This window comes from Poecile atricapillus, chromosome 17 (assembly GCF_030490865.1).
Source record: "Poecile atricapillus isolate bPoeAtr1 chromosome 17, bPoeAtr1.hap1, whole genome shotgun sequence".
NCBI lineage: Eukaryota > Metazoa > Chordata > Aves > Passeriformes > Paridae > Poecile > Poecile atricapillus.
The window spans coordinates 7,526,456-7,545,000 of NC_081265.1; the positions used below are offsets into that span (position 1 = coordinate 7,526,456).

At 49.9% G+C, this 18,545-nt stretch overlaps 2 protein-coding genes across 5 annotated transcripts in view; one reads left to right on the forward strand and one right to left on the reverse strand.

Annotated features, from left to right (window-relative positions):
• Window positions 1–2,741: 2,741 nt before the first annotated feature.
• JMJD6 (jumonji domain containing 6, arginine demethylase and lysine hydroxylase) lies at window positions 2,742–17,074 on the reverse strand. Of its 3 annotated transcripts, XR_009279036.1 has the most exons (8): window positions 16,673–17,074; window positions 15,524–15,912; window positions 12,407–12,693; window positions 11,042–11,177; window positions 10,786–10,924; window positions 10,029–10,156; window positions 9,007–9,274; window positions 2,742–8,399 (listed from the first exon to the last, which is right to left on the reverse strand). XR_009279036.1 is itself a non-coding variant. In XM_058852190.1 (7 exons), the coding sequence occupies exons 1-7, from the start codon at window positions 16,799–16,801 to the stop codon at window positions 8,363–8,365; spliced, it is 1,245 nt and encodes a 414-aa protein (XP_058708173.1). In that variant the 5' UTR covers window positions 16,802–17,070; the 3' UTR covers window positions 2,742–8,362. The 3 variants fall into 3 exon arrangements, 2 of the variants coding, with proteins under 2 accessions (XP_058708173.1, XP_058708172.1); XM_058852190.1 differs by lacking the exon at window positions 9,007–9,274 and having other exon boundaries at window positions 16,673–17,070; XM_058852189.1 differs by lacking the exon at window positions 2,742–8,399 and having other exon boundaries at window positions 8,406–9,274.
• Window positions 16,992–18,545, forward strand: part of METTL23 (methyltransferase 23, arginine) — a 2,405-nt gene continuing 851 nt past the window's right edge. Inside the window, exons 1-4 of one of the 2 annotated variants that reach the window (XM_058852201.1) lie at window positions 16,992–17,508; window positions 17,586–17,608; window positions 17,776–18,013; window positions 18,344–18,428. In XM_058852201.1, coding sequence (XP_058708184.1) covers window positions 17,893–18,013; window positions 18,344–18,428 — 206 coding nt within the window. In that variant the 5' untranslated portion in view covers window positions 16,992–17,508; window positions 17,586–17,608; window positions 17,776–17,892. Of the gene's footprint in view, window positions 17,509–17,585; window positions 17,691–17,775; window positions 18,014–18,343; window positions 18,429–18,545 lie in introns of both variants that reach the window. The other variant, XM_058852200.1, reaches the window with a different exon arrangement.

Sequence of the window (18,545 nt, forward strand, 5' to 3'; positions counted from 1 at the left end):
GGGTTCCCCTGGGCACGGCGCCCCAGCCCCAGCCCCAGCCCCGGCCCAGGCTCGGGTTCGGGCAGAGCCCGGAGCGGGGCAGCAGCAGCAGCTGCCGTGCGCTGCCCTCTCTCGGGAGGAGAACCGCCCTGCAGCGCCCGGGAGAGCGGGGGATGGCTGGGGACAGACCCCGAGAGCCCCGGCAGAGCAGGGTTGAGGCCCCAAGAGCCCGGGACGGGAAGGGGATGGCCGGGAACGGCCCCCGAGAGCGGCGGGCGGGCAGGGAACGGTCCCCAGGAGTCCCGGGACAGGCAGGGAATGGCTGGGAAGAGATTCCTCAGAGTCCAGTCTGAGCAGGGGATGGCTGGGTCCGGTCCCAGAGCCCCGGGCTGGGTCCGGTCCCAGAGCCCCGAGCTGGGTCCGGTCCCAGAGCCCCGAGCTGGGTCCGGTCCCAGAGCCCCGAGCTGGGTCCGGTCCCAGAGCCCCGGGCTGGGTCCGGTCCCAGAGCCCCGAGCTGGGTCCGGTCCCAGAGCCCCGGGCTGGGTCCGGTCTCAGAGCCCCGGGCTGGGTCCGGTCCCAGAGCCCCGGGCTGGGTCCGGTCCCAGAGCCCCGGCCCCCACAGAAGCCGCTCTCACACGGCCGCCAGCTCCGAGAGCGGCAGCAGCTGAAGAGCTTTGGCAACAAAGGGGGATTGAGGAGAGCCGCGGTGACAACTGCCCCGGGAAACAGCCCCGGGAAACAGCCCCGGGAAACAGCCCCGGGAAACAGCCCCGGCACGGAAAATGCTGCGCTGCAGATCTGTGGGAAGGACTGAGCCGGGCTGGCTCCTGCTGCCCGAGTCACTGCGGGTGGCAGCGCTCCCGGGATGCAGGAATGGGGTGTGGGACCGTCGGGAGAGCCTTCAACAGGCACAAAAAAGATCTGATCTAGCACACCACGCGTTCTGTGTCCGGCTGCCCTTGAGCTGTACAGGCAGGTGCTGTTCCAGGGTCCTCTGCTTCCCTCCCACCCAAAGCAAGGAGGTCACTGAGCTCCAACACCGACTCTGCATCCCAGCCAGAACCCAAGTGTGGCTCCACGAGCCCGTGTGCAGTGAGGTGTGCAGATACATGCTGGTTTCCAAGGGGTAAAGATGGGATTTTATGTTCCCGGATCCTCCCAGAACCCATTTTCCCTCACATAAAGTTTGAGCACAGACCAGTCTTATAACTGGTCCAAACTCAGATTATTTCTGCAAGCGCCAGTCACGCTCCCAGTCATGGATACCACTTTTTCTTTGCCAAGAAAACAGCCCTCTGTCTTGATGCCAGAAATGAGAAGCTATCCCAAGAAACGCCCCTGTACTCACTGTTCTTCAGCCTTGGAGGTCATTCCCTTACCTGGCTGGCTTCTCATTTGCCTTTTGACATCTGGCTGTGCTGGCTCAGGGATATTTGGGTCCAATCCACAAATGGCAGAGCTCAGCCCAGGGGTGGGGATGGCTGTACCTTTCTTCCACCAAAATAAATGATCCAACCCAAGAGCTCTCCTGGAAGTATTTGTTTCTAGACCTTTTCCCTAAGCTCCTGTCACTACCCCCTCTGCTTGGGAGGCCTCTGTTCTCACCCCTACAGCTCAGCTCTTCCAACAACTTAATTCATTTTACAATCTAATCCCTGACCCAGGGCAGGCTCTGAGTTGCTGTTGAGGGTCTTCAAAGTCTTAAACCAGTACAACTGGCCTTGCCCTTGACAGCACACTGATACAAGCAGATATTCCAAAAGCTCCTGGACACTGGCAGCCCCAGCCCCAGCTGCAGTGGAACAGCTGAGAAATGACACAGCCTTGGGTCTAAACAAGCAGTGCTGCAGCAGAAAAGCAATTCAGGAATTCCCCTGCAGCCCAGGGCTGGGACAGGCAGGACAGGGCTGCTGCTCCAGGGCAGGCTGCACGGATTTGTTCCAGTGGCAGCCCAGTTGCAGGCCCCTCTGCTGAAGGACAGGACACACAGTCCCAGGCATCACACACAGGTGGGAGCCACTCAGACCAGAATGGCTTGGGTTGGAAAGGACCTTAAAGCTCACCTTGTTCTGCCCCTGCCATGATCCCAGGCTGCTCCAAACCCTGTCCAGCCTGACTTTGAACAGTTCCAGGGATCCAGGGGCAGCCACAGCTTCTCTGGGGTACCTGTGCTAGGACCACACCATCCTCACAGGGAATTTCATCCTAATATCCAAGCTAAACCTACTCACTGTCAGTTTGAGGATATTCCCCTTGTCCTGTCACTCCAGGCCTTTGTAAAATGTTTCCATCTTTCTTGCAGGATCCCTCCAGGGAGCAGAAGGCTACAATTAGATCACCCTGGAGGCTTCTCCTCTCCAGGCTGAACAATCCTATTTCTCTCAGCCTTTCCTCATGGGACAAGTGCTCCATCCCTCTGATTACCAGTGGCCCTCCCAAAGCAGCACACGACACCTGGAAGATGAAATCCCTTCTTGCCAGTGCGAGGTGGCACCAGAAACACAACACAGAAACCTCTTGTGACAGTCTGGGGAGGCCAGGACTGGGCCAAAGAGCAGGTGGGGCAGTCTGGTAACAAACCTACCAATAAAATTCACCTCCCAAAGCCTGTGCAACCCCAGCAGCTTCCAAACCACACCCCAGCACAGATGGACAAACCCTCAAGCACCCCAGAGCTGTTCCTGACACATTTTCTCTTTGGGACATGGAGGTGCACACCTGTAAGGTTTTTTCAGATCACAGTATGAAAGAAAGTGACAGGATAATGCAAAATAATTGATTTTATTTAAAATAAAAAGCAAAACCACAATCATCCGAACAAGACAAGTATCCCAGCTCTGCTGGATGGGTGATAAAAGCAGCTAAGGGCTTGGAGCTGACAGTGGGACTGCCACATGAATGGGTGACACTTTCCTTCCCCTCTTTGTGAGGGGGAATGACAAAAACCTCCTGTTACAATGTGCCCACACAGGCATTTCAGACTGGATTCAGCCAACAGTCTCATTTCCCAACCCACAATGGCTGGGGACTCAGGGAGGAGAGTAGAGGTTAACTATGAAAGAGGTTGCTGTCTTTCCTTGGAGCATTTGCAGAGGTTTGATGTAACTGAGAAGACAAACTGGAGCCAGCACACACGAGCTGGAAAGGGGAGGAAGGTCTGCCAGAGGCTCATCCGTGTCACCTGCTCCCACAGCACTTGTGCAGGGAACAGGTGCTGGGACTGGTGCCTCTTGTTCACATTTGTGGTTCTGATGGAGTGTTGGGTCGTTTCCTCCTGAATTCTCACAGCCTGTGCCTGCTACCAGGCTCTAAAGCACAGCCAGAGCTCCCAAATCCCATCATGTCTCTGGAGCAGGCAGGACTGTGACAATGACACCCAGCCTGAGCCTCTCTGCCCATCCCTGGGGAACAGGGCAGCCCCCAAAGCCCAGAGAGGTGAGGCAAAGCTGTGCTGCTGCTCTGGGGCTCAAGGAAATGAGGGGCCCACAGGGTGCTGGACCAGCTGCATCCAGGGCCTCCAGAGTACAAAAGCTGCAGGGTTGGAACAAGAGACAAGGATGTTCCAAGAAGCTTAAGCCTGGAGAAATGAGAGCACAGAGCCCACTCTCCCCAGCCAGCTTCCCACAAGCATGGGGTGAGGCACAAAGGAAGCAGAGTTTTTAACTGTTCCTCACCCAGCCTGAAATGAGGGCCTGGGAAGCACCAGCTCCCCCCATTGCTGCAAGGCCAGTGAAGCTGACTCCCTGATGAGAGAATTGTATCCAGTCCTATTTAAAAACAGATCCTGCTCTAGCAGGACCCCCTGTATAGAGCAGGCTGTGGAACAGCAACAGTTCAACCCTGGTGAAAACAGGAAGTCTTGTTCTGCTACAGTTTTTGTACCACACAGCAATTCTGGAAGGCCCATCAAAGAACACCACCTGGCCAAGAGTGTTGAATAACATCCCCCATGTTTTCTGCTACAAAAAGCTCCCACGAGGCTCAGAAGTCTCAGGTTGCTCAGGATGAATGGAACACTTTCTGTGGATGGATGGACTGAAAGCATCCCACACAGCAATTACAGTTCAGCCTCACAAGAGCCCTGTGAGGTAGGGATTTCCCCACTGCTCAAAGTGGCTGAGGCAAAAGCCAGAAGTGGAAGAACTGGAGATCCCAGAGTCCTGATTCCCAGGCAGCCTGCACAGACACAGTTTCACAGCAGGAAGTGCCCTGTGGAGCAGTCAGGGGAGGGTTGCTGGTATCATGATGTCTGCAGTCCATTGTAAACACGCTGCTTTTCTGTGAGGGGTGTCACACCAACGCAAGCTTTACCTGGAATCGCTTTATTCCACACCATGGAAGAGTTCACAGGCGTGGAACAATGCTCTGCACACTGGATCTTCCCCCTGTGCTTCTAGAGGCAGAGGTGTGGCTTTCCCAGCACAGCAATCAGGCTTTCACATTAGATTTTAAGACTGTGCAAACTGAAGCACATGTGCCAAATGCAGCTGCATCTCACTGAGGTGCTGCCCAGCCACCAGAGAGGGTAAGGACAGCTCTCCAAGGACTCCCCTCACCGTGACAGAGCTGTCTTGTGAGCCTTTGCCTCCACAAGCCTCACATTCTTCCAAAAGGCAGCAGCTGCAGCCTGCTCTGAGAGCACACACATAGACTGTGCAGGCTTCCAGGCTGTTCAGCCTTGGCAAGAAGTGACAGGAGTTGGAAAAGTTGGAGGTTTTTTTTAAATAATCTTGTGGAAGAATCTGCAGTGGCTACAGAGCAAATGTGCTTGTTTATTGTTTATCTATCACAGGAAATCTGAGAGTCTAGACAGCTAAAAAATGTATCAATAAGCCTTCCCTCTCAATTTCCCCACCACCACACTGCTCTTACACAAACTGGCACAAAAGAGTTAAAAACAGAGACCCTGACAAACATATTTAGGATTCCTTTGTACAAAAGGATATGGCCCAGGAGTGTTTAAATAAGGAAAAGGGTAAAAATGGATCAGAGAATCCAGAAAAGCAACACTCCAGGTTCCACCAAACCAAACACCTTTAAGAAAGTCACAGTTGAGGCTTTAATCTCTCTTCAATTTGCTCTTTCATCAGTGCCTGGGCATTGCTGTGTGTTTACTACATGCACAGCACTTCTGCTGTCAAGTTTCCTCTCCCAAAGAAGGGCAGAGGTGAGTTCTGTACCCCATTCCTAGGCTCAGAGCACCCACTGAAGCAGCCCATGGGAAGTTCAGATTTCCTGGCAGCACCTTCAGCCACACAGAGACACCACCAGCACAAGCACAAGCCCCTGCTAATGTAACAAACCAGCAGCTCCAAAAGGTCCCTTGGGGACGAGAGCTTTACGTGGCATAATACAAATGCATCTACACAGACTTAAGCAACACACTGCATATTTAAAAAGCATAAAACAACAACGTGCCCCCTCCTCAGTCCTTTAAAATTGGCACTGCAACTTTAAGAAAGGTCTGAATGCATAACCTCAAAGAAAAGCCATTAGGGATGTGACCTGCACTGAGCAAGCCCACAGCCCCAGAACTGTTTGGTGTTTCAAGCCCAGCAAATGTGATTCTGCCAGTCAGACTTTGTCAGCAGTTGCCTTGTGCTAAACATCACACCTGCACTGGAAAGGCTGCAATTACTGGCAAATGCTGACTTTTTCCTGTCACAGTTTTTGCTGTGCAAGAAACTCCAGGATTCTCCTGCTCCATCGAGCTTCCCATCACAGGGTGCTAGTGCAGCTTTGTTACCTGTCACCGTGACAGAGTGGCAGTAGATGGACTGTTGCTGCTTCAGGTGTTGCACCTCAGGTGTGTGCATGGAGCACACAGATTCAGACCACAAAAGGTGCTTCATGTTGGTGGTCACCTCTGCTGAAGTTGTTTCAGTGCTTGGGGCATTCACACCACCTTCCCTTCCCTGGATGAACAGGGATCTTGGACACAAGACAAAAAAGGAAGGTGTTTGCCCAGTGGAAGCAAGGTCAGGTGACATGGGAAGAATACAGAAATGCTGCTGCCACTGTAGGGAGAAAATTCACATGGCCAAAGCTCAACTTGAGACAAGACTGACCAGAACCATGGGGGAAATAAAAAAGTTTTTTCAAATATATTAATGGCAAAAGGCGAATTAGAAATAACACTGGCCCATTCCAGGATGAGGATGGTCACCACACAAACAGGGACCTGGCAGAGGTGTTTAATATTTCTTTGCTTCTGTCTTCAGCACAGATGGTGGACCAAGGGGTCTCAGTGCCCTGAGCTGGAGGACTGTGACTATGAGAATGTTCAACTCCCAGTTGACCCCAAAGCAGCAGGATCTGCTGCTCCAGATGGATGCCTGCAAATCCATGGGACCTCATGGAATTAATCTGAGAATCCTCAAGACGCTGCTGATGTCATTGCAACACCTCTCAATGATTTTTGAGCAGTCTTGGGAATCCGGAGGGGTTCCAGCCGACTGGAAGCTGGCAAATATCCCGATTTTCAAGAACAAGGAGGACCCTGGAAACCACAGGCCTGTCAGTCTCACTTCAGTGCCTGGCCAAATCACGGAAGAGATGACTCTGGGAAATACTGAAAAACATGTGGAGGACAATGCAGGCATCAGTCACAGCCAGCACAGCTTCATGGAGGGAAAGTCCTGCTTGTTGAATCTGATCTTCTTCTGTGACAGGGTGACCCACCTGGTTGATCTAGGAAAGCCAGTAGATGTCACCTTTTGGACTTCAGCAAAGCTTTGGGTATTGTCTCTCCCAGTGACCTTCTGGACAAACTGTCCAGCCCACAGCTGGCTAACCATGTTACATGATGGGTGAGCAACTGGCTCATAGGTTGGACACAAAGGGTGACAGTGACTGGGGTGACACCAGGCTGGCACTGGCCACTAGCAGGGTTCTGCAGGGCTCCATCCTCATCCCTGTGCTCTTCAACATCCCCATTAATGACTCGGATGCAGGACTGGAAGGAATATTAAGTTTGCCAACAACACTAAATTGGAAGGAGCTGTCAACTCCCTTGGGGGCAGAGAGGCTCCAACAAACGAGAGAGATGGGCAATCACCAACCGTGTGGAGTTTAACAAGAGCTGGATTCTGCACTGGGGTCCAGGCACTCCTGGTTGTGTGGACAGACTGGGGAACGAGAGGCCGGAGAGCAGAGCTGTGGAAAGGGACCTGGAGTACTGGTCAGTGGCAAGCTGGATCTCAGCTGTGCCCTGGAGCCCAGAGGGCAAACCGTGTCCTGGGGCATCAGGCCCAGCATCTGTCCTGCTCTGCTCTGGGGCAGCCTCTCCTTCAGTGCTGGGGGCAGTTTTGGGAAGCACAACATCTAACAGACATTAAGCCATTGGAGAGAGTCCAAAGGAGGCCATGAGGATGGTGAAGGCTCTGGAGGGGAAGCTGTATGAGGAGTGGCTGAGGTCACTTGGTCTGTTCAGCCTGGAGGAGACTGAGGTCAGACCTCATTTGGCTCTTCAGCATCCTCATAAGGGACGGCAGAGGGGCAGGTACCAATCTCTTCACTCTTGTGACCAGTGACAGGGCTCAAGGAAGTGTCTGGAGCTGAGTGAGGGCAGGTTTAGATACCATGGAAACGTTTTTCACCCAGAAGGTGGTTGGGCACTGGAACAGGCTTCCCAGGGCAATGGTCCCAGCACTGTGCCTGTCTGAGTTCATCAAGTGTTTGGACAATGCTCTTGGGCACAAGGTGGGGCTCTTGGTTCCTGTGCGGGGCAGGAATTGAACTCGATGATCCTGACGGGCTCTTTCCAAGTGCCCGTATTTCCAGGATTTTATGAGACACACACTTGGAAGCGCCAGCCCTGACAGCAATGTTCTCCTGCAGCAGGGTAAGATCCAAGGACTCATTTTCCACAGCTCAGTTCTTGCAGAAGTTCATTTCTTCCTTGTTCTTCCTGAAATTCTGGTGTGAGATCCACCCGACGTTCCAATAGGCCAAAAGGGCTGGTGTTCCTTTCCTCAAGTGTACAGGACAACATGTAAACATATGACAGTGTCAAAGCAAGGCAGGTTTTTACATTTACCTGCTGGTTTTAAAAGGAGTTCTTTAAAAACTGACCATTGTCTTCCTTGCCAGTTCCATGACCCATTAAATACTCAGCATGTCCTTACCCACAGCTGGGTTGTAGTGCACTCACCAGGGGAGCAGAGGGGACAAAGCATTGCACAAAGGACGCAGTCGGGGCATTGCCCTACAGGTTATTCAGGAGCCAACCTTGGACAGCACGTAACAAAGATGTCTGGATCGAGGAAGAGTGACAAAAACTTAAGGAGTGTGAGAAATAGAAGCAGGAGGGGGTAGAACAGAGCTGGCTGGCTGCTAACGGAGCTTCGATCGGCAGCTGCCTCTGGGCAGGTGGTGTTATCCCTCAGGGGTAGCTGCGGCCTCCACAAGATTCCCTAATCCTGTCAAAAAAAGGTACAACTGCCTTTGAGCATTCCCCTTGTATCAGGGCACAAGATCCCAGCATGCAGATTAATCCCAGGTTTATTCTTCCTCCAGCATTGTATAAGCAGGGTTAAGATTTCATGTTTGGAAGCATTTCTAGCAATTAAGCCATCACACAGCTGCAACAGAACGCCCACCCACCCTCACAGAGTGGAGCCATCAACATACAGGAGGAAGAACAGTGAAGTCTAGAAAGCAGATGTTCTAGGCAAGGTGCTAATTTTTAATATTTAAGGTATTCATTTCAAAATTTGAATGGCAAATAATTTTAAAATGCCCAGGTTTTTCAGAAGAACAGATCTGCATTGTGATCTGCATTTTTACAGCTTTCTTTTTAAACCAGGGTCTGAATTAAGGTTTGTTCTTTCCTGCTGCTCATTCCCTGCCTGAAGTCACACTGGCTGCCAAAATGGGATTTGACAATGTCATAACAAGCAAATTGGGGAAACCTCCAGGGCAAAATAAGCAGTCAGTACAGTTCTCCCAACCTTTAATGATGCTCTGTACTTGTAATTCAATTGTATTCAGTTACGAGCAACTGCTGGAAACAAGAGAGCAACCTACAGGAGCACACAGGTCTTCAGGCAGTCCCCACACTGGGAAGTCAGGCTGGAATCATGCTGGAATATGGACTTCCACAGGTAAATTACTGCTGCACACCTTCTTCAGCAAGCCACACACTAAGCCACCACAGCACTTGCATCCGTGCCAAACCTGGAGCATCCAAGAGCTCAAGAGCTGGCCAGTACTCTAATGCAGGCAGGCAGCCAATCCAGCAGCACTGGTTAACCAAGCTGCAAGGAATTTGCTGAAGAATTTTGGCAAGCCTCTGCTATATGAGAAAAATGCTTCATTTAGCAAAGAATGTTTAAGTTCTTCCCTGCAGTATACTCCCAGCTTCCCAGTGTTCCACTGTTTTTAACCTGGCCTGCCCAGAGAGCTGCTTTCCTCAGCAACTTTACCCTAAGCATATCCGTCCTTGATCTTGCAATATTAATGTTACCTCCTTACACACTGAAACTTGCTCGATATTTATGTATTTATTTATTTAAAATGTAAACACAGACATTTGGAATTTAGTATGAATTTTGCCTTTAACAGATAAAGCAGTGGAACAAATTTAAATAGTCCAGGCAGCAGTAAGAGAAACCATATCACTACTTGAAGGTTTTCTGTTTGAACAAGACATGGAAACCTGAGTGCTGCCTGATCATTCTTCATTTTTAATTGTTCACTATTCATTTGTGCTCTCTGAAGAGCAGTTAAAACTTCCCACCTCTCCCATTAAACAAAGTTAAAATCAAATCTTTTCATCTATTAAAAGAGACAACTAGGAAAAGTAAGATGACTGTTTATTAAATAAAACTCCTGATTTTTTTTAAAAACATCAGTAATCTTAAATTTTCTGTTTGGAACAATTAAAATAATTAAAGGAGGGAAGATCCCACTGTTCAACTGCTTTATGTCCTGTAAGGAATCTCTTGCTCTCCATCCCTGTCTCCTGAGGAATCCCCTATCTGAAGTGTGCCAGTTTTCCCTTGTACTGTCCTGTGCTTGTTTAAAACCAGCAGCTGCCCTGGGGTCACCTGGAGGAGCTGCGCTCTTTGCTCACGCAGTCGTCCTGGGAAGTTGTGTCCCCGTTTCCCATCATTCCGCACGTCCTCCGCTTTTTCCTGCGGTGCATCATCCCCTCTGTCTCGGAGCCAGAGTCACACTGAAGGATGGAAAGATGAAATCACAATTCAGAGGAACCTCATGAGCTGCCTGTGCTGTGCAATTCACCACAAGAGCTACTCATCAACCCTGAGCTCAAAGAACGTGCTGTTTTAGGCATGTCAAGGAAATTTTAAATTAAGCATTTAAAAATCGGGAACAGAAACCTTCTTGGATTTCATCACTGGCTAAAGTTGACTTGAGGCAGGAAAATGAATGTATTCCTTTTGGTCCCTAGAAGGATCTCATCTTCCAAAACTCGGGCTGCTGAAGGATTTAGGTGTTGAGAAGAGTCCAGTGTCATAATTGACCTGTTTTAGATTTTTTTACCCTCTCCCAAATTTTAGAACATTCATTTTGCAGCCATTTTCCACAAGCTAAATGAGTGACAGATTTATATATAATACAGACATGGATCAAACAGAATGAATCCATTTAGCAATGCAAAGAGAGGCTTCAGCAAACACAACCTGCTAAGATCACAGGCTCCTCCACCACATAGATTGGTTTAGGTGCTTTATATCAATTTATTCCATATGGCATGAATATAAGGATGAAGGCACCCAATCAGGTATGAATAAACAATGTAAGTGTAGAACATGGACCACCTATTGCAATAAAAAGCATTACCTCTGAATCAGAGTCTGAGGAGCTGGAACTTGATGAACTGGAAGAATCACTAGAACTGTCAGAAGCAATACCAGTAGATTCCTGCAGGTCAACTGAATCAGCCAAGGCTGCCAGTTCAGGATGTTCCTGCTTTAGGATCCTAAATGCAGTTGAAATTTCAGGGTTAGCCTTCGAATTGTAACACTGCATGTTAATGAATATTTTGAAGTTTTGTTTTCAATGGAGAATATACAAAGAAAGCCACTAAATCTCTTACCTGTACCATTTCCGTGACAGTTTAGGTCTCCCTCTTACTGTCTTGTGCCACACTACTGGGAAGTTGGTACAGCTGGCAAAGTTTTGAGTGATGGCAATAGTTGTGTCAAGATTGAGGACTACGTGCCACCAGCCACCTAAAACACAACACCAGTGACCATTGGTGGCTGCATGGCAGACAGCAAGCTCAAGAACTGCCAAGAACACCTTTCCCACAGCGCAGGTAGAACTGGACCTTATCTCTAAAACCCAGGTGAGTTTTCCAACACACCATCTTTCTTGTCTTATTTCAGCTTTCATCACAGTGCCTGACAGGTTCTTGTTACAGAAGGCAGCTCCACGCTCTGACCAAATTACCCAGCTCACACACAGGACTGAAGATGTGACCTGACAGCACCACGCTGGCTGCTGACGGTTTATTTAACAGCAACAGCCATTGTGACCCAGACTGCACAGAGCCCTTGCTGTTCAGCTGGAGAGCACTTTCCACGCTGATTTTGCAAGGTTCTTATGACTACAGACTAACCTTTCATTTAAAAATAGATGCAAAATTGTTTCTCCACGCAGGATAAAAGTAGTGGAGTTCTTCAAACCTACTTAGAGCCTCAGAAAAGACTGAGGAACAGTTTAATGAAACCCGACAGCTACAAACTCTTAACAGAAGGTACACTCAGGAGTCACTAATAAGTGCCAAGACAATCACAAGGCACCCTTCACACACCAAGTCAGCTGCATGTTAGAGACAAGCAGTGTGGACAGAAACTCTGGGCTGTGCTGCACATAAATGATGCAAGATTCAGAGGTTAGAATCTGGTACTGAACTCACCTCACCCCTCACTTACAATGGGCACACAGTGTGCAAGCACTCAGAGGGACAGGCATCTTTAGCAGAGCTTTATTTAGCTTTTGATTTCAAATGCAAGATGAAGCATAACCACAGAGAGGTGGGTGGAAGTTGTCAGTGCCTTCAAGTAGTTCATTTCCCACAGCTAAGAAAAATTCATATGCAAAATTCAGCCATGAATTTGCTCCAGCATGTATAAACTCAAACATTTTTGTCTAGGAGTTACTGGGGCTCAAACACCTCTATTATTTTATGTCCTGACAGCTTTGTATTACTGCAATTTAGTTCAGATTACACTTCTGTGATGCTGCAATTTAAATCCCACTTGTTTTGCCATCTGTATCACAGAACAATCCTATGCCACAGGTCATACACATTTTGTGACATTCAGGAAGTAACTGAATAGTCTCAAAATGAGCCATATAAGAAAGCTGAAATGTTCTCTTCGTCTCTATTACACAGGAATGTTACAAATATGCTTTTTTTCTCTCAGATTTCCTTCCTGAAGAGATCTGCACATACCTGGCACAAAGACTGTCTCTCCTGGTTTCTGTAAGACTTCCAGGGGTTTGAACTCAGGGGGCCAGGTGGGAAGCTGTGTCCGAGGATAGATGACATTGAACCAGGTGATGGCCTCATCCTGCTGGTTCCCTCCCTCTTCCCGTGTCACTTTGATCAGCTCTCTGGGAGTGCTGGTTGGGAACAGGCACCAACGCTTATGTCCCTGGACTAAGGCATTCCAAGCACTAGTTCCCAAGGGATCAATGTGAATTCCTGTTCCAGAACGAGGTGGGCCCATCACAAACCATCTGCATGGGGAGGGGAAGAGAAGTGCTTTAGTCATAGAGCAGGCAGGTAGCTCCCTTTCTTCATGTCAGACAGAGAATTACAGCAGTTCATTGCACATTCACTTAGAAATTAAACTACAGTTCCTTCCTTTACATTCTTGATTTTGTTAAGTTCACACTGCAGCAAAAGGGTATTACAGGAGTTTAACCTAAAAACCAGTATGAACTGGGACAGGAATAAGTGGGATAAGCAAATGAAAATGACTTTTTATATGTCATAACTCTATTTTGTTTTAAACAATTCTTCAATAAAATGGTGATTTCAAAGTTTATGAGCATGATTAAGTCCCAACAGCCTGTTCCGAGGCAGGGGGATTCTCCTATGGTTTTCCAGAATTTGCTGCTCAAACAGATCAGAACTGCAGAACAATGAGGAACAAAAGGCAACAAGGAACAGAGCAAGTTACGCAACCCCTGCGCCTTCTGTTCAGTCACAAGAGGCTTTTCATTCCAACACTTAACTACATGGAGCTTATTCTCCAGTGACCATTCAGGATTTGAGGTTTATATTCCCACTGCCCATTTACAAGGTTTATTTCTCCCAGTGGAGAACTTTATCTACTGTACGTGTTTAACTGCAGCAGCACCTTCAACTGCTCATTTTCCCTGGAACAGAGCAGTAAGACCAACCACACCAGAAAAAGCAGTGTGAGGTGACTTCATACCAGGCACCAAGAGAAGAAAATGACAGTAATTGTTTAACTGGCAGCAGAGAATGCAGAAGATAAAGCACCAACACAGTCCCTCCATGGTGTTGTGACAGGCAGGTGATGCCCAGCAGGAGGAATGCAAAAGTTCAGAAAATACAGCAAGTTGTCCATCTCCCCTTTCCAGTGCAGGTGCAAATCAAGCTAATTTTGAAGGATCATTTGCCACCATCAATTGTAGGCCAGTAAAGTTTGATTATCAAGCTGCTTTCTTCCTGCTTCACAAAGGAACTGTAAATAAGCAGGTGTTCTTCATTTCTAGTGCCAATTCACTCTTTAGATTCATATTAACCTTAGGAAGCTGATTCAACTCCAGGTAGAACAGTCAAGGCTTTCATTAAGAAATCAGAAAAAATTATACACACGAAGGTTTGTCTGGCACAGATAGATGCACTTCCAATACCTTTTTTCTGACAATAACCTCAATCTACACAGAGAGGTTTTAAACCCCTTTTTTAGCAACACTGTCATTTATCAGCACCTTCCTCCAAATATTTAACTTACAATGAACAAAAAACAGAGTTTGCCCCAAGACACCAAATTTACCATTAAGAACTTTACAACTCCTAAATTCAATCTGAAAGCAAACCCCGGCCCCCTTCCCCAAATTAAAATAGCTGCTTCAGTAAATGGTTCCCAAAAATTACTGTCTTTATTTTAAAGAGGAACAATGCCAATAAAAATGTCTTAAACAGCACCAATTCTTCCTTTGAGGTCTACACACTGTCACACACCTCTCAATCCAGAGATCAGCCTGTACAGGTTGTAACCTTCTCATACGATTAGTACCACTTCCTGTCAGATTTTCAATTATGCTCTAAAAGTACTGCACACTCATTTCTGTACCTAGATGAACCCTCTAACTCCAGGAGACATTACAGTGCTCTCAAGCATCACTCAGCTCTCAAAAAACCTCAACAGCCTGAAAAACACCCACATTTTCCAGAACAAAATACATGAAGTTGGATACCAAGATCACGAGCAAGGAGCTCAGCATGTGCCTGTAGGTGGGGAGGGTGTGGGGGACACAGACAGCAAAATAAATGAGTCACAACCAGATTCTCTCATTTACCTCTAACTTGGGTAAATCATCTCTAGCTCATTAAGTGTATTCAGTTTCTACTACACCTGGTGTGGTTTTGTGTTCAACCACAGTGTTGTATGCTCCTAGAAGAGAATTATGAAAATCACTGTAAAAACACCTCCTTCAGTGATCTCAAATGGAATCAGGCTCTTGCCTCACTCCTGCAAAAGCACAACTGGACTACAGACACGAGAGAGTGCAGAGAAAAATGTCATTACAGGTGAATGCTTGCTCAATTTTATTTAAATAAACCACATCACAGCTTCACATCACTCAAAGGGCAACAGGCATTGTCTGACAATTATAATGTCACTGTAAAGACTTTAATTACTTGGGAGGGTTCAACTTAAGCTCATACTGCTATAAAGTGTCATAGTAACATAGATAATGTTTTTTTTTTATCTAGAAGCCCAAATACAAGGTTGCTGCATTTGAATTTATAAATGAAATGTCATTTCATCCTCTTCCAAGCTGAAGCATAAATAAAGAGTTGAAAAGCATAAATAGATGTGAAATATTGTTCTCTCTCAGAACCGTCTGAAAGGGAGATAAGAACTAGTGCCCACATTAGATCCTAATCTAGCTTAAGATCTTTACCTTAAAAGGAGTGACTCATAATTAAACAAAATTCCACATTGTACATAAGCTACTGGTGCAAAACCCAGAAGCTGCTCCTGAGGTATTTAAAATCTGAACACCAGAAGGCACACACAGCAAGAAACTGATCTTTATAGCTCTCAGTAGCTATGTAATTTTTGAAAAATCAAATAAGTGATGTAAACTGACTTAACAGAATGAAAAAAAAAACCCAAACAGTCCTACACCACAAACCTGTAGCAAGACTGGTAGGAGAAGGAGAAATTATAACTCTACCCTTCTCTCCTGCAGGATGTACACTCATTTCAGAGATGATATCCCCTTTTTATCTGAGACAATCATACATATTTAGGAACAACCAATGAGCTGGAAAATACCCAGTTTTGTCTTGCTGTCACTCTACCTGTAGGGTGGCCTTCGTTTCTCCCCTGCATACTGAAAGAGATCATCAGTGAAGAATTTGGGGACCTTGTAGTCCTCCAGGAGTTTCCTTCGCTTGGGATGCTCTCCATAGCTGCTGTCAAAGATGTAGAGGGGGCTGTCATCACGCGTGGTTTCCATGTACTCTATGTAATATTTCATCTTCATCTTCACGGAGTAACCGTCATTGTCCTCCCCACATTTGAACTTCTGGTTCCTGTACTTGCGTTTCAGCCGCTCCAGCGTCCACTTCTCCTGGGCAGACCAGCCCACCTGAGCGTTCAGCAACACCACGGGCTTGTAAGGCTTTTCATAACGCTCAACAAACTCCTCCACTGTTAAATGGAGTGCATCTGCCCTCTCCACGTTATCCTGTGAAAACAAGGCGGAAAGCAGGACAGATTTTAGGACAGACTGATGTCCTAGGGCTACGCTTGCCTGTGGAGGGGGGAGCTTCACACATATCCTTTGCTCTGCACACCACGAGGGTATGGAGCTGCCTCTGTGTTATTTTAAGCTCCCCGAGGCTGCAGCCCCATTTCTCCTGGCCCGCTCCCTGTACACATCAGTGACACGCGTCGCCTGAAGCCTTTGGCACTGCTCCGCACCGAGGCAGCTCCCCGGGCGGAGAGGCCACCCTGTCCTTTCGGCTGACACATCCCCTCCTACGTTTCACTCCCTCGGGACACAGGGAAGCGCTCCTGGGAATTATGCGGGTGCCCGTTCCATCCCGGCGGGCCCTGACCTTCCCACACGCCTCGCCACGTGGAGGGAAGAAAGTCCTCTCCTTCACCAAACCTCTCCCCGCCAGCTCTGAGGCAATCCCAGCCTCAGGAAAAGGCCCCTTCCAGCTTCCCATCAGACATCCCGCAGCTCCTCCTTCACCTCAGGCATTCCCAATCCCCCCGGTGTTCCCCTCCACCCCGGTCCCCTCAGGGCTCCCCAAGCCCCAGTCGTGTCCCCACCCCACTGCCCTCAGCCCCCCCCATGCTCCCCTCAGGTCCCTTCCCCGTTCCCCGCAGGACTCGTTCAGTCGCGCCCCCCTCCATTCCCAATTTTCCCCCCTCTCCATTCCCCATTCCCACCCTTTCAATCATCCCTCATCCCCCTCTTTCCCCTCCGCCCGACGCACCTTGCAGGCGGTGGGGCTGAGGGGGAAGGTCTCGCAGTAATTGTGACGGGTCCAGTCCAGCGAGTCCTTCAGCTCGGGCCGGGCGCTGCGCTTCGCCTCACGGATCCTCTTCTTGCTCTTGTGATTCATGGCAGCGGCGCTGGGGGCCGTCACCGCCCGCCGCCCCCGGCCCGATCCAGATCCCGGCCCCGCTCCGGCCGCACCTTCCAGAAATTTCACCCCGTGCCGCCGCGGTCGCCGCGGCCCCGCCCCCGCCGCGCCCCCATTGGTCCGCTGCGCCCCGGCTTCCGCCACGCCTCGGCGCTGATTGGCCGAGCCTGGGGAAGGGGCGCCCCCGCTCCGCCATGTTGAGGAAGGGCAGCACGGAGGCGGCGCGGGCACCGGGCGCCCTTGGGCGCGCAGCCCCGCGGCCGCCCCGGGAACCCACCGCCGCCACCGCCGCCGCTGCCCTTCCCGCGGCGGGCCCGCGCTGCGTGCTTGCTGCTCCCCTGACAGAGGCGGGCCGACCGCGTGTCACCCGGTTTTCTCCCTTCTCCGGGAAGCGACCTGCGGAGGCGCCCGACCCTCCCGGCCGGGGCAGCGGCGCGGGCGGGAGCGGCCCGGTTTGACCGCGACCCCCGGGGGAGGCCGCGGCTGGGCGAGCAGCTCATCGCCATCAGCGCCCGCGGCGGCACTCCGCGTGACGTCACGCCGGGAGGAGGCGCCGATTGGCCGGCGTGGCCTGGCGCCAATACGTGTCCGGCCGCGATTGGCCCATGGCGGAGCCGCGGCGGCAGCGCGCGCGGCGGTACCGTTTCGAGGAGGGTCCGGAGGCGCTGGTTGTGCGCGTGCCCGAGGTACCGGGGGCAGCCGGGCCACGGGGAACAGCGAGATCCCGGGACCCCGGCACAGCGCCTCGCCCCGTGTCTTGCAGGTGCTGGACTCGCAGTACGGCATGTACGTGTGGCCCTGCGCCGTGGTCCTGGCCCAATACCTGTGGGCGCACAGGCGGAGCCTGCCCGGCAAACGAGTGCTGGAGGTACCGCCCGCTCCCCGCCCGGTACCTCTCGTGACCCGCGGGTAAAGCTCCACCCGCGGTCTCCATGAACACGCTGTGGTTTCAGATCGGTGCCGGTGTGAGTCTCCCCGGCGTGGTGGCCGCCAGGTGCGGCGCCCAGGTGATCCTGTCGGACAGCGAGGAGCTGCCCCACTGCCTGCAGCGGTGCCGCAGCAGCTGCCTCATGAACCGCCTGCCCCACGTACCCGTCCTCGGCCTCACCTGGGGCCGCGTGTCATCTGAGCTGCTCTCTCTTGCTCCCATAGACATCATCTTAGGCTCAGATGTCTTTTTTGACCCCAAAGGTACGTTAGTGCTCGTAGCTATCTTTGAGTTCATGTCCAAGTAGTGCTGGGAACAGTGTCAATAGAGCAGGTGCTACTGACAGCATTGCGCTACTGACCTTGTTACTCTGGGGTAATTCCAGTTTAGAGCTGTCATAAATGCAGCTGAGAGCGTGGAAATAGAAGATGGAGTAAATAACTAAGGCCCTTCATGCCATGCTTGGGTCTCTCCTACAGATACACTGTGCTTGCACTGATTTGTAATTGCCATTTTCTAGAACCAGGCAGATTTACCGCACACCTGGAATCCAAAGACTAACCCAGACTGCTTTATCTCCCCAAACTACACAGACTTTGAAGATATTTTAACTACAATTTACTTCTTGCTGGAGAAGAATCCACACGCTCAATTCTGGACAACTTACCAAGTCCGAAGGTAAATTTTTACATATTTAAACATATTTAAAACTCAAATCTTAACTATCAACAGATCTATCTAACTTAACAAAGTCAAGGACAAGCATTAACTCCTCTGTGGCACCACCACTCTGGC